The sequence below is a fragment of the Tympanuchus pallidicinctus genome, unplaced genomic scaffold (assembly GCF_026119805.1).
Source record: "Tympanuchus pallidicinctus isolate F22 unplaced genomic scaffold, pur_lepc_1.0 scaffold9, whole genome shotgun sequence".
Lineage (NCBI taxonomy): Eukaryota > Metazoa > Chordata > Aves > Galliformes > Phasianidae > Tympanuchus > Tympanuchus pallidicinctus.
The window spans coordinates 10,525,291-10,539,046 of NW_026294813.1; the positions used below are offsets into that span (position 1 = coordinate 10,525,291).

Consider the following 13,756-nt stretch of genomic DNA (forward strand, 5'->3'; position numbering starts at 1 on the left):
ACACAACTATGGGTTCTTGTCTTCCTCTCTTTGTAACTTGTCAAGCTAATGAGAGGTGGTTTCTGAGGAGGGAAAGAAGGAAGTGGCAAATTTATGAGGAGCTCCTGGTAACAGAGTGCAGCTGGGAGGGGGTGGCCAAGAGAGATGTGTAGGAATGCTGAGGATGTGGCTGTGGAGTAGGGCAGACTGGTGGGAGTGAATAGGAGCCATGACTACTGGAAGCTGTGTTTCACTTCACAAGTGAAGGGCAGAGACCTATATATGACATGTATGTTTCTCTTAAACTACTGCTAAAAAACCATTGAGCTCATAGTGGAGAAGCCCTGCAAGGAAACTGATGAATATGAAAAGAGTAAAATGAATATAATTTGTGACATCACATTTCATGAGGTGGAAACTTAATAGAGATAAAAGGGAGGAGTATAATTATGAAGCATGTCATAATGAGCGGGTAACATATCATAGAATGAAGGACAAAGAAAAGGCTGAAGTATTCAACATCTTTGCCTTAGACTTCATTGGCATGGTTTCTGTAGCTAGTGGTAGAATTCAGGGAAGTGAGGCTGCTACTTACTGTAGAAGATGACTAGTCAAATAACATAAACAACTACAAGTCCACAGTGCTGAATGGAATATATGTGGTGTTGCCAGGGAAGCTGTCTTTTTTCTGAACCATGAGGCTGAGATCACAGACTGAGTGAACAGGCGTTTCAGGAGTACTCAGCACAGATTCACGAAGGGAAAATTAGAGATGAGAGAACTGGGCAACTGGTAGAGCTCAGAGGGTTGTGATCAGTGCCACAGAGTCCTGTTGTGGAAGCCTGTAGCTAGAAAGTGTTCCTGTGCAATCACTACATTCTTTTTTAACAATCCTCATCCAGTGACTTGGATAGAGTGCACCCTCAGCAAGTTTGCTGATTATACAAAACTGGAAGGAGCAGCTGACACATCAGAAGGCTGTGCTGCCATTCAACAAGCCCTGAACAGGCTGGAGAATTGGACAGTGAGGAACCTGTTGAGGTTTAGCAAGGGCAGGTACGGAGTCCTACACCTAAGGCAGAATAACCCTACTCAATACAGATTAGAGGCTGACCTGCTGGAGAGGAGCTCTACAGAGAAGGGCATGGTGTCCTGGTTGATGACACGTTGTCTGTGATCCAGCAGTATGCCCTTATGGTTAGGAAGGCTAGTGGTGTCTTGAGGTGCATAAAAAATGTGGCCAACAGGTTGAAAGGTTTTTTATGCTGTCTCCCATGACATCCTGATAACAAAGCTGAGAAAGTGTGGGATAGATAAGTGGATGGTGAGGTGGGTTGAGAACAGGCTGACTGGCTGAGCTCAGAGGGTTGTGATTGGTGGCACAGAGTCTTGTTGGAGACCTGGGACTAGTGTTGTTCCACAGATGTAGGTGCTGGGTGCAGTCTTATTCAATATTTTCATCAGTGACCTTGATGAGGGGATAGTGTCCATTCTCAGCAAGTATGCCTGTGATACAAAGTTGGGAGGAGTAGCTGACATACCTGAAGGCTGTGCTGCAAGACCTGGGCAGCTAGAAACCAGATGAGGTTTTAAAAAAGCAAGTGTAGAGTCTTGCATCTGAGAAGTAATAACTGCAATTATCAGTACAGGTTGGGACATGACCTGCTAGCAGGGAGCTCTGTGGAGAAGGACCTGGGTGTCCTGGTGGACAACAGGTTAGCCAGGAGCCAGCAGTGTGCCCTGGTGTCCAAGAATGCCAGGGGCGTCCTGAGGTGCATTAAAAGGAGAGTGGTCAGCAGGTCAAGGGAGGGGATTCTCCCTATATACTCTGCCCTAACCTGGAGTGCCCAGTTCTAGGCTCCCCAGTACAAAAAAGACAGGGTTCTCCTGGAAAGAGTCCAGAGGCGGGACATAAAGATGATAAAGGGCCTGGAGCATCTCCTCTGTGAGGAAAGGCTGAGCGACCTGAGTCATTTCAGTCTTGAGAAAAGAAGACTCAGAGGTCATCTTTTAAATATCTTAAGTGTGGGAGTCAAAGGGACATTGCCAACCTCTTTTCAGTGGTCTGTGGGGACAGGACAAGGGGAACTGGCCATAAACGTGAGCACAGGATGTTCCACACGATATGTGAAGGAACTTCTTTACATGGGAATAATGCAGCATTGGAGCAGGCTGCTGGGGAGGTTGTGAATTCTCCTTCTCTGGAGATATTTAAGACCTGCCTGAATGCTTTCCTATGCAACATCCTGTAAGTTATCTGCTTTGGTAGGAAGTTGAACTCGATGATCTTCAGAGGTTCCTTCCAACTCCTACAGTTCTGTGATTTTATTATTCTGTTAGCAATGGCAGTTTTGGAGATGATGCTGGGACTGGTACTATTAGCATCTCTATTCCTTACAAGCAGTATAAACTAAATCAAATGTTGATTAAGAAAGTTAATACTAACTTTCCATAGTATTATGCAGGATTATAAAATTAATGTTTTGATTGCTGAGATAATGCATTTAGGGGCTGCGTAAGAGTGTGATACAATTTGTAGAGGGTGGCTGAGTTTGGCTGCATTAACATGGATTGTTTTTGGAAAAAAAATAAATCATCCTTTAATTTAGAAGCAGCAGCCTTAATTTTAATGCTCAGTCTTGCAGTAGCCGAAGTTAAAGGATTTAGGAGTTGATAATGAAGTAAGTCAAAAGGGAAGACAAATTTCACAAAGATTTTAAGCTTTATCAGAGAAGATTATCTATCTGAAAAGATGAGGAAGCAATTAAAATTTAGTAATAAATCTTCTAAATTGCTCTCTGTAGAGGTCAGTATAATGTCAGACAGTAAGAATGTAGTTTTATACATTATTGGTTGCCCTTTTGCATTTATTTTACAGGACTTCAAGGTTCATATTTTGCAAGTTTTTGACTTTGTGCTTAAGGGGAACTGAAGTTTCATTGGTAGAGAAAGGGAAAAGAAAAAAGGAAAGTAAACTGGCAGAAGTTATCTGAGTCTGTGATTTCAGGATTGAGAATTTTTTTTTAATTACTATTTGTAGGACCTAACCTAAAAGCAAAAGGCTTCACAAGAAGCATGTTTCTGACTTGAAATGTTTTATTGTTAATGTTGGGAGAAAGGACATGCATCCTTCAATACCTGCACATATTGCATGTTCTTCTCTAACAAGCCCAGTTTGAGACTATGTGCCTGTTTGCCTAAGTAGAAGAATTGCCAAACAAACTTTATCTTCCTTTTTAATGCGAACACACTGTCTTGTAACTGTTGCACAGAGTGCATCAAGCTGTCAGCATTCTGTTTCAAGTTGTACAGAATGTTGGTGTAAGAAATATTTTTAGTAGTGTTTCTTTCAATTTTTTGTTTGTAAACTGAATAAATGCTACAAATTAGATAAATTGTATATAAGCATACAGATTAATTACTTTTAATAACTGTTACCATCTCCTTCTAATAGTCTGACTTCATTTAATGATTATTTATGACATGGTGTGAGTAGAGCATATACAGTAGCAGTTTAACAAAGAGGAAGAATGAAACATGCAGTTACCTAGATACCTGTAATCTAAGTTTCAGTGGGATATTATTTTAATATGAAATTTGTTTTCATAGAATCACCAAAATTGGAAAAGATCAACCTACAAGATCATCTAGTCCAACCATCCACTAATCACCAGTAGTTTTCACTAAACTAGGTCCCTCAACACAGTATCTAAACATTCCTTGAACACCTCCAGGCTTGGTGACTCCACCACTTCCCTGGGCAGCCCAGTCCTGTGCTTGACCACTCTTTTGGAAAAGCAATTTCCTAACATTTTAGATGTCGGTTTTTCAGGGACAACTGTTTTGGATCAAAGACTGCAGTAATATATCAAGTAACTGTTCCTATCCCAGTAGATAGAAATCCCGCAGAGTGATGGAAGCCCTTTGCCTAGAAGCCCTGCAAAGCCCTTGTAGCATGAAATTACTACTGTTGGAAGTGTCGGGAGCCTTAAAGGATAAAGGAAGAGTTTTGTGTTGGCTGTAGCTCTCCTAACTTTTTGAGGGCTTTTCTATACCATTTGTATTCATTCTTCTTTGTCAGACTGCATGATGGAGGGACTGTAGGAACCCACTCTTCATATTTTATTCATATTCTCTCTTAAATTTTTGTTGTGGAAAGTGGCAGGTATGCAGTAGGCATCTATGTAATGAGAGCAGATGATGAAATTCTGTTTGACCTCAAAATACTAACAAATACCAGAAGACTCCTGATCTGTGGGTTAGTGGTAACAATGGTGACTACTGTATGCAGCCAATATTCAATTATTGCACAATGTGCTGTGTGTTGGGGAATGTTATACAGAGGAAAATGGAAGACATTACTTCTGCATTACACTGAAATAATATTCATCATTATGAAGTCCATCAATGTCAATGAACTATGCCACAATCTGCTCTGAGATGCTCTTGAGATATAGTTTCTCAGTGCATTCATTAGAATTTCTCTCAATCATCTGAAACTGTTGCTAGCATTTACTTCAGTTTAGTTTTATAGGAAGTAGATAAAATTTGACTAATGTTCTTTGCATTTGCATTATGCTGTCTTCATTTTCTGTTCATAGAAAGTAACTATATAAATACGTAGGCGAGTAATGAGTGGTATCCTCCAGAAGTCCATCTTGGGACTGGCACTCCTTAGTATTTTTATCAGTGACATAGATAATGGGATAGAATGTACTCTCAGCAAATTTGCTGATGACACCAAGCTGAGAGGTGTGGTTGATACAGCAGAAGGAGGGGGTGCCATCCAGAAGGACCTTGATAAACTCAAAAGTGGGCCCTTGTGAATCTAATGAGGTTCAGTATAGTGCAAGGTTTTGCGCTTGGGTTGAGGTAATCCCAGATATATATACAAACTAGGAAAAGAACTCCTTGAGACCAGTTGAGAAGGACTTGTGGGGATCTGGTTGGTGAAAAACTTTACATGAGCCAGCAGTGTGAGCTTGCAGCCTGGAAGGCCAATGGTGTTCTGCATCAGAAGAGGGCTGGCCAACAGAATAAGGAATGTGATTGTCTCACTCTACTCTAACCTCACGAGCCCCAGGCAGAGTACTGTATCAACGTCTAGATCCCCCAATACATGAAAGATCTGGAGCTTTTGGTGTGGGTCCAGAAGAGGGCCTTGAAGGTGATCCGAGTGCTGGAGCTGAAGGAACTGGGCTTGTTCAGCCTGGAAAAGAAAAGGCTGGGGGAAGAACTTGTTGCAGTCTTCTGGAATTTAAAGGGAGTATATAAACATGAAGAAAATCAGCTTTTTATGTGGGTAGATAGTGATAGGGAGAGAGAATGGTTTTAAATGAAAGGAGGGGTTATTTAGATTAGATGTGAAGAAAGAAGATTTTTGCTCAGAGAGTGGTGAGGTATTGGAGTAGTTTAAGGCCAGAGTGGATGGAGCCCTGGGCAATCTGATCTAGTGCTTCACTTAGTGGTTGGCGGCTCTACCTGTGACAGGGGATTGGAAGTTGATGATGCTTGAGGTCCTTTTCAATCCAAGCCATAGTTAGTGCACTTATTTGTGCATATTACATTTTAATGAAAATGTATTAATAAATGTTGCCAAGAGTTATTGGTCACTTGAGAACTTGTATTCCATCTTCTCTAAGGTTTTACTGAATTTTTTATTTTAATTTCTGTCATGTATGACAGGAAATACCTGGTCAACATTCTTGAAAATCAGGTAATTCTCTGCATGGCTAAGCCACGGAACTAAGACATTATTTTAAACATCCTCTAAAAAAACAAGCAAACAAAGAAAGAACTTCAGCATGTTGTGTATATGTGCATAACAGTGCTGGACTCAAATAGTTGCATTCAGTCAGTATTGAATGCTTGTGTTCCATTGCTCACTCTGCTGATTCAAAACTCTTAATAGTTTCCTGGTGTTTCTTACTAATGGTTATTCAGTTGTACTCAGTAGAATCTAATCCAGCAGTCATAGCTGATAATAAAGTTACATTAATTCTGTAATTGCAACACAAAGTCATAAATATCAGAGGAGGAAAAAGGACAAACCAAGTATATTTCAGAACATTTCAACATTCTTCAACTTTATCCATCTTTCTTGATTGTCTTCATCCAATCTTTTTTGCAGAAGTCAAAAGTGAAATAGCAGGCGTAGCTTTCATTTTGGAATCAACTATAAGCCTACTTTTCTTTTAAACACAGCATATGGCTATAAGCAGTGGACAAAGGATTGTGGTTTCTATTCAGTTAGAGTGGATTTATGCATATTTTTTGATGTTACCTTCTGATTGACATCTTTTATAATGCTATGATCAGTGGTAGTATGAAAAATGTCATGTATGATACTTCTGGTTAATTGCATGTGATTCTGATTATCTTTTTTGTTGTGCTGTGTATATCACTGTTTCTTGAATGCATCATTAGTGTCTGCTTTGATGCTCAGTTTATGTGCTGTTTGTTTCAAAAGATTATGTTCTTTTAACTTAGCCAGACCAGTTGAGATGCATTTTATCCTATGATGTTGAGAGTAGCCATAAATACCAGCTATGGAAGAGAAGATCTGGCCTTCAGGAGAAATAGGAAGCATGCAGAGCAAGAGGATGGATTCAAGACTCTGATAGTGTTTGAAAAGGCTTCCTCTTTTCTATCAGGCACCTCTCTTTACTCTGTTTGAAATACCCATATGCATAGTAACCATCTTGCTATACAGTATCTTTATGACTTACTATATCATTTTGGGAAAAACTTCATTCTCTTAAAAATATGTTGTATCTTGACTATCTCATCCTCTAAGGTACTTAGTACCTTAGAGTACTCACAGACTTCTGTTCGAATGCTGTAAGTTATCATTGGTACTCCCATCAGACCTACAGAAAGGCTGCTGCTTAGGAATCATTATTAAACAAAATGGCTTACTTAGACTCTTTAATGTTGTATTTTGACCACCCAAATGGTGTTCAGATGTGAAGATGTCAGATGAGAAAAAATGTACTTTCATCTGCTTTTATTTCTTCAGATGTTTCCTAGCTGCTGTAGCCCTTTAGGTATTAGAGCTAAAAGGCCTGGTAGAACCAGCTAATGACATTGCCAGGGTGAATGTACTGATAGCATAATCCTGAGTGCAAACACATTCTTGAGTTACTACGGAGATAATGTGTCGTCTTCAGTTACTCGTCAGTGAGTCTTTGGCAGGCTGACAAGAGGTCACTGCAGTTTCTGTGAGAGCTCTGTATTTCAGAGTAGGTTGGAGAATTATAAGAGCAGTGCCAGGAAGTTAAGTACAGAGAAATCCTCTCATTGCCGTTATGTATTTGCAAAAGAGTATTTAGTAGTAATGTTAATTAATGTGATTAATATTACTCTGATACAAGAAATTTTGAAGGAGTTGTTTATAGATACTGGAAGACGTGATTTATTCTTCACTGTGGAAAACAATTTTTTTTTTTAATATATATTGCCTTTGGTTTGATGAAGAAGCTTTCATTAAATTGCTGTCTTGACAGCTTAATGAGACAAATCTCTTCCATATGCTCTGTATCATGAGCCATAGCTAGTAAGGTACTGAACTGCCTGCCTAATAAGTGGAAGCACAAGAGAAAAACTTTACAGTAGGAAGTCCCATGTTGTTGAATCATATACTTTTAGATTTCGTATTTAAAACAGCATAACCATATTTCTGTCCACAATTTATTTTAATGAAAGATAGCAAGTGTGAAAACAGAGGAAATATGAAGCGTTTGGGACAAAAATAGTTTATTTTGATCTCCAAAATTCCTTTCCTCATGCTTCTTCTAACCTTCACTGTCATACCAGGTCCTTTCCCAAGTGACTCAGGAGTGATGTGAGGTCATTGCCTTCTGTTTTCTTGGGGTGTCTGGCGTTTGCAGTCTAAAAATAACTACTCTCCTTGTACTAATAGAATACTATACTTACAAATGTTGCACATCAGAAGTTTGCCAAGCCTGAACTGCTTACCTTCCAAGATCATATGTGTTCAGTTTAAGATGGTGGAAGCAGGCAGGGACTGAATGCCATAGCAATATAAAAAGCAGAATTAGGCATATCTGCACACCATAATACAGCTGCTATTACAACAGGTGCAGTTTTGACACTCCTTGAAAGAAGAATGAGTCTCAGAGGCAAAATGCATTGCTTGGTCTGAGGGACTAACTGGAGTGAATAATGCTCCAAACTCATTTATTTGTCCATGATCTGAAATGACATCCAAATACATCTGCAATGGAATAAAAGGAGTGGTTTGTGATGATATAGTGTTACAAGCAATGTCCTTCTAAACTTCAAGGTAAAGAGTGCTAAGATGTCCTTGTTGCTATGTTCAAATGCAAAGATTTTCTTTTGAGGCAATAATGACATTTCTATAATTGTGAGAATGAATGCTTCATTTTAAGTGATAGACCCCCCTATAACAAGATTCACTGTTTCTGAGTGTCAGGGCTCCCATGAAGTCACTGGCACTACTCTGATATAAGTTACACTGTGACATTGCAGGTGACAGTGAGCCCTTGTTCCACTTATTATTCTTCTGTTTGCATCACATGTAGACCCCAAAATGAGAAAAACAGTAGCTTTTTAATACAGTGTGATAACAGTTTACTGCTCAGAAGAAAGCTGATTATCTTGTCCTGCCATTGCAACCTGTGTATTGTTTTTGCTGTGTCTTTTTATTTTCCTTTTTAGTACAAATGTTACATTTCTATTAAAATTTTGATTTCAGGGTAAAATGGTGAAGGGAATGGGAGGTGCCATGGATCTGGTATCTAGTGCCCAGACAAAAGTGGTTGTCACCATGGAGCACTCAGCCAAGGTAAGGCTGTATCTTCTATGTGACTCACTCTGCTAGAAAAACAAAACAAACATTTTACATTAATTCTGTCACTTCATAAGGATTTTACAGATTTATTACTAGTTACAATTGTACTTCTTGGCCTCGTGAAAGTTAATTGTTTATCATGGAAAAAATTAAATATTAATTTGATATTTAAAAGCTGCATACTTTTTTCGTTGCTTGTGCAAACTTAATGAGAGTTACAATTGGCAGAGCTACGGTAGATGCTACCCTGAAAATTTTACTCTTCACGTCAGAATAATTTGGGAAATGAGGTTCCCAATGGCTCAATATTTGTTGTACTGGGAAAATATTTACCTTTGAAGCTATCAGTCAAATTGGTACTGACAGCTTGATAAAACAGATCTTTTTGGCATGATACTACGCAGGCTGCCTTACTTGTTTTACTGTGACGTGGTAGAGGTTAATCTAGAGACCTTGTTGTAGAGATAGGTTTGTAGATATAGACAGTGTTCCACAGAGGATCATAGAAAGCTTTGAAAATTTTAAAAATTGTACAGTCTTAGCTATGAGAAAAGCTGTTTGAAGGACAGCATCTTTAGTCCCAAGGAACTATAACAAATGCTTAAAAATGACTTTCTATTTCATTTTTTTTTGTTTCTCTTATTCATAATTTGTTGGTGTAGACACCAAAGCCTCCTGTAAATCAGTGCAAGTCAAGAGGTATGTTCAAGATTAATATCTCTGCCGGTATATGTAGGGGTAAGCATAAGGAATTTGCCTGGCAGTAAATATGAAAGATAACTATATTAATAGTTGTGGAGTTCTTTTAAATGTGACTTAAGGAATGAATCTTCACTTTCTATATTTTTCAACAAGTTGGGGTTTTGTTGTTGTTTTCTGATTTGGTTTTTATAGAAGCTGTGATTTCTAGTAGTGCATTGTAAGTAACAGAACTGGGACTGACCCAGTGGTTCTTGTATGCATATGTGTAAATAAATAATCAAAAGAGCAAAGCAAATTTGTCTGACTTGCATCCCTATCACAGCCCCACAACAACTGGGTGTCTGAGTATCCCTTCACTTATGCACATATTTCAGATAAGTAGGCCAGGCATAGCTTTTATAGCTTTTTTCTTTTTCTTTTTTTTTTTTCTTTTTTTGACATACATCTGTATAACTTGGATTTTTATATATATGAGGTTCCTGGTATGTACTTCTAGAAAGCCTGTTTCAGGCTTTACTGTCTTCCATAACTTACGTATTTACTTTTGTAGGAATATACTGCACAGTGAGTCCAAGTATATGGGGTTTTTTATTTATTCTTATTTTACAATGGAGGGCTCTTTCATCCTAACTATACAACTGCACCCTTTTGGGACTGCTGCTACTTTGCCCAAAAATGAAGAAGGTAAAGTATAGAAGTTGAATGTGAAAAATAAAAGCAAAACCATCTATATCTTCTGTTACATGTTTTAGATGGTTTTTTGTTTGTTTGTTTCTTTGTTTGTTTTTAAGTAGGTGTTAGTGAGAAAATGTGGAAGAGTGATGCCCAAGCAATTGTATGACCTATAATGCCAGTTCTGAAAGTCAGAAGCCTTTATTTGGGGTGACTTTTACAGAGCTGATTTTTTTTTTTTTTCTTTAGCATGAAGATTTTCTCACAAATTGTAATTTTAACCATACCTAAGCATTAGATGAGCCCTCTTTCCTCTTCCCAAGAGTCAGGTGGGCTACTGAGCAAAAGAAATGTATGCCTGTATTGTTGGAATCTGTTTTATCTGCAGGCTTCTTTAATTAGGGACATTGTTGTTGTATTACTTTCCAAATAAATAACAAGAAATTTATCATTAGACATTAAAGCCTCCAGTAAATAAATGTGAGTCAAGGTCTGATGGACTGAAATACAGTGGAAAGCCACAGGATATATGCAATAATAAATAGTTGTAGTAGTTAGCTTTGTTTGATCTGTCATCTTGTAATGGATCTTTTAATCCTTTTCAAGTGTTGTTTTTTCTCTTTTTGTACTTCTTGGTGTTTGTTTGTTTGTTTTATATATAACAGCGACAGCTTGTTAAACATTGCTCAGAATATATCCTGAGTATGCATGTTGCAATTTTCAAACTTAGCAATAGGCTGAATCCAGTGCAGACAAAATACAATTAACACTAAATTATGAGGGTGAAACTGGTATCTCTCTTCACACTCAAGGAACCACCCAAATAATTTATTCTGATATGCAATATATTAAGAATAATAATGAACATCCTTTGCTCCCAAATATTTTAATTTTTGATAACTTAAATATTTACATTTCATGAAAGCTGAAAGATACAGAAGAAAAATGACAGGACTTAAATGACATGTAGAAAAATTCAGAGTAAGAAATATCAGTGAGACAGAGTAGAAATATGAGGGATAATGAAGGTACGGATGCAGTATGGCTAGTCACTGCCTTATTGGAAAAAGAAAAAAAAATGGGGGGTAGACAACTGAAACTATAGAAACTAGCAACCAGCAGGTTTGAAACAAGAAGTATTTTTCAGAGTCAGCTAATGAAATTGTGGATCTTTAGCAGAATGTTATTGGAGCTCAAAGCATTACACCCATATGAAAGGGATTAAACTATTTTATGAGTTTGCCAGTGACAATTAAATAGTGTTGCCCAGAAGCAGTTGCTAGCCTAGAAAGCCTAACCATCACAGCGTGTCATGAACCAGGAGGGAATAGCTGATGAAGGGTGGCTCAATTTTTCCTCTATCTGTTTAGGCCACTGCAAGACACTTGGATGATGGATTCAGTTTAATTTACTATGATAGCTCTTGTGTATTTTTTGTGAAATTGATTTTTGGTTAACTGTAAAGACCAGAATTTAGTGTTGTTATTTAATCTTTGAACAGTCACTGTGCACCTGTGCCCAGTCTGGTAAATACTGCCAGAAGATATAGAAGTCCTTACATCCACACTGTTATCGATGTACTTTGCAAAATAGCATAAAGTGCTGGTCACTTTCAGATGGCGTAATGACTTTCAGGTGCCATAATGACTTGACTACACAACTAAAACAGTATAATGGAAACTATTTTTAAGCGTGTGCTTTAGTCATGACTGAAACACGGGGCACTGATTTTCCATCATTGTGATTAGTTTTTGTTTTGATATGTTGTACAAAACTATGGTATTTTTTGTCCATAAAAGTGTCCATTAAAAATGCAGCAGAATTTTTGAGGACTGCTCCAAAATTAATGCCTCCTATTTTATTATGTTGGTACACAACATTAGAGCTGGGTGATGGCAGTAGAGAACAAACCTTCCCACCAGTATCCCATTCCACTTTGTTGCTGCGTGACAGATGGCAGCAGAGGGGCAGTCTAACAGAATGGCATCTGACATGGAAGTGTGTATGAAGCAAAGGTGTGGCAGTGAATTCCTCCATGCAGAAAAAATGGCACCACCAGCATTCATCAACACTTGCTGAATGTTTCTGGAGACTAAACAGTGGATGGGAGCACAGTGAGGCAGTGGGTGATGTGTTTCAGCAGTGACGTGAAAGAAGCTGCGTTCTGTATGGCCATACTGATTTTTAGAAGAGTGGCATGCAAGTTCTTGTTCATTATCCAGCGAAAATGCATAGCTAATGATGGCGACTATGATGAAGAAGTGTGTTTTGTAGCTATTCTTCATGTCTGTTGTAGTTACCGTGGAAATAAACAGGAGGCATTACTTTCCCAGCAACCTACGTATTTAAAGCAGAATGAAACAGCCTGAGGTTGTGGAGATCTACACAACAAACTTTTCTTCATTTATCTGAATAAATACTGTATAAATTCAGATAGTAAAAATTCTTGCAATTCCACTTGGATTCCCATACTGATAATGCCCTGATGGATGAGTTCTGAAAGCCACTTTTCATGCTACAATAACGTTCATCTCAAATGTTAAGAAGCTGGAATGTATCACTTTTAAGGGTCATGGAAGCCACTCAAGCTGTCATCTCTGCAAGTCCATTTTGTTTTTACTCAGGAATAAAACGAAGATATATTTAATATGTAATATATAAATAATATATATTATTATTATCATATATAACAAAAATATTTAACATATTAAGCCTTAAGGCAAATTGATGATTGCATTTTTAAAAAGTATTGCATTCACATGGTTAAATGAGACATGCAATACTCCAAGAGTTTTGAAAGGCATAACTGGAAATTGATAGAGGAAAAACAAACAAAAAACCCCTCAGACCTAAGCACCTAAGCCTTATACATCCAGCTTTGTGTCAGTAGCTATGCCTTTTCAGTAGGCAGTATTTTACCCACTATCTAAAGTAGCTACCTTTTGATATCTAGGAAGGGAAGCATCTTAAAGCAAGTCCTGATCTCTTTATACGCATTACTTTGTACTGTATTTATAGGCTGATTGGTACTGACAAAAGTAAAGGCAGTGTAGCTTCTCTTATAGTACTTGAAGATGAGCATATCTTGCTCATCTCCTAGTCTGCTTTTGTGCTTTTCTAGAGTGACAGAGGAGAAGGAAATGGAATGTGGGTAAAGAAACTGGCCTTACTATTTTCAAAGCGTGAGTATGCACGTGAGCCATAGGGGTTCAAAATGCCTATGAGTATGGCTGGTCCTGCACATATTGCTTATAATAAATGAGGCAGAGTAATGTTATGTTCACAATGTCATTCTCTAACCTTTACATGTCATCAATAAGGTCCCATGTGTGACTTATCCTCACACTGCAGTAGAAGAGGAAATTATTGAACTTCTAAACTCAGGAGCCGCTGAGTAGTACACTGAGAATCTTATTCGACATCTCATTATAGTCAGGGCTTCAGTTAGAACTGTTCCAAGTTGTCAGCATTGTAATCTGCCATGAAAGTGAGTTCAGATAATGTTCTGAGTGCAGTGAATGTTTCAATAACACTGAATGCTTGCAGCTGTGGTTTTCCTTTTTAATGTAC

At 38.1% G+C, this 13,756-nt stretch overlaps 1 protein-coding gene across 1 annotated transcript in view; it reads left to right on the top strand.

Annotated features, from left to right (window-relative positions):
• OXCT1 (3-oxoacid CoA-transferase 1) overlaps positions 1-13,756 on the top strand; it is an 88,300-nt gene that overhangs the window by 59,816 nt on the left and 14,728 nt on the right. Inside the window, exon 14 of the mRNA XM_052670374.1 lies at positions 8,717-8,806. Within this exon, the coding sequence (XP_052526334.1) occupies positions 8,717-8,806 (90 nt within the window). The remainder of the gene's footprint in view (positions 1-8,716; positions 8,807-13,756) is intronic.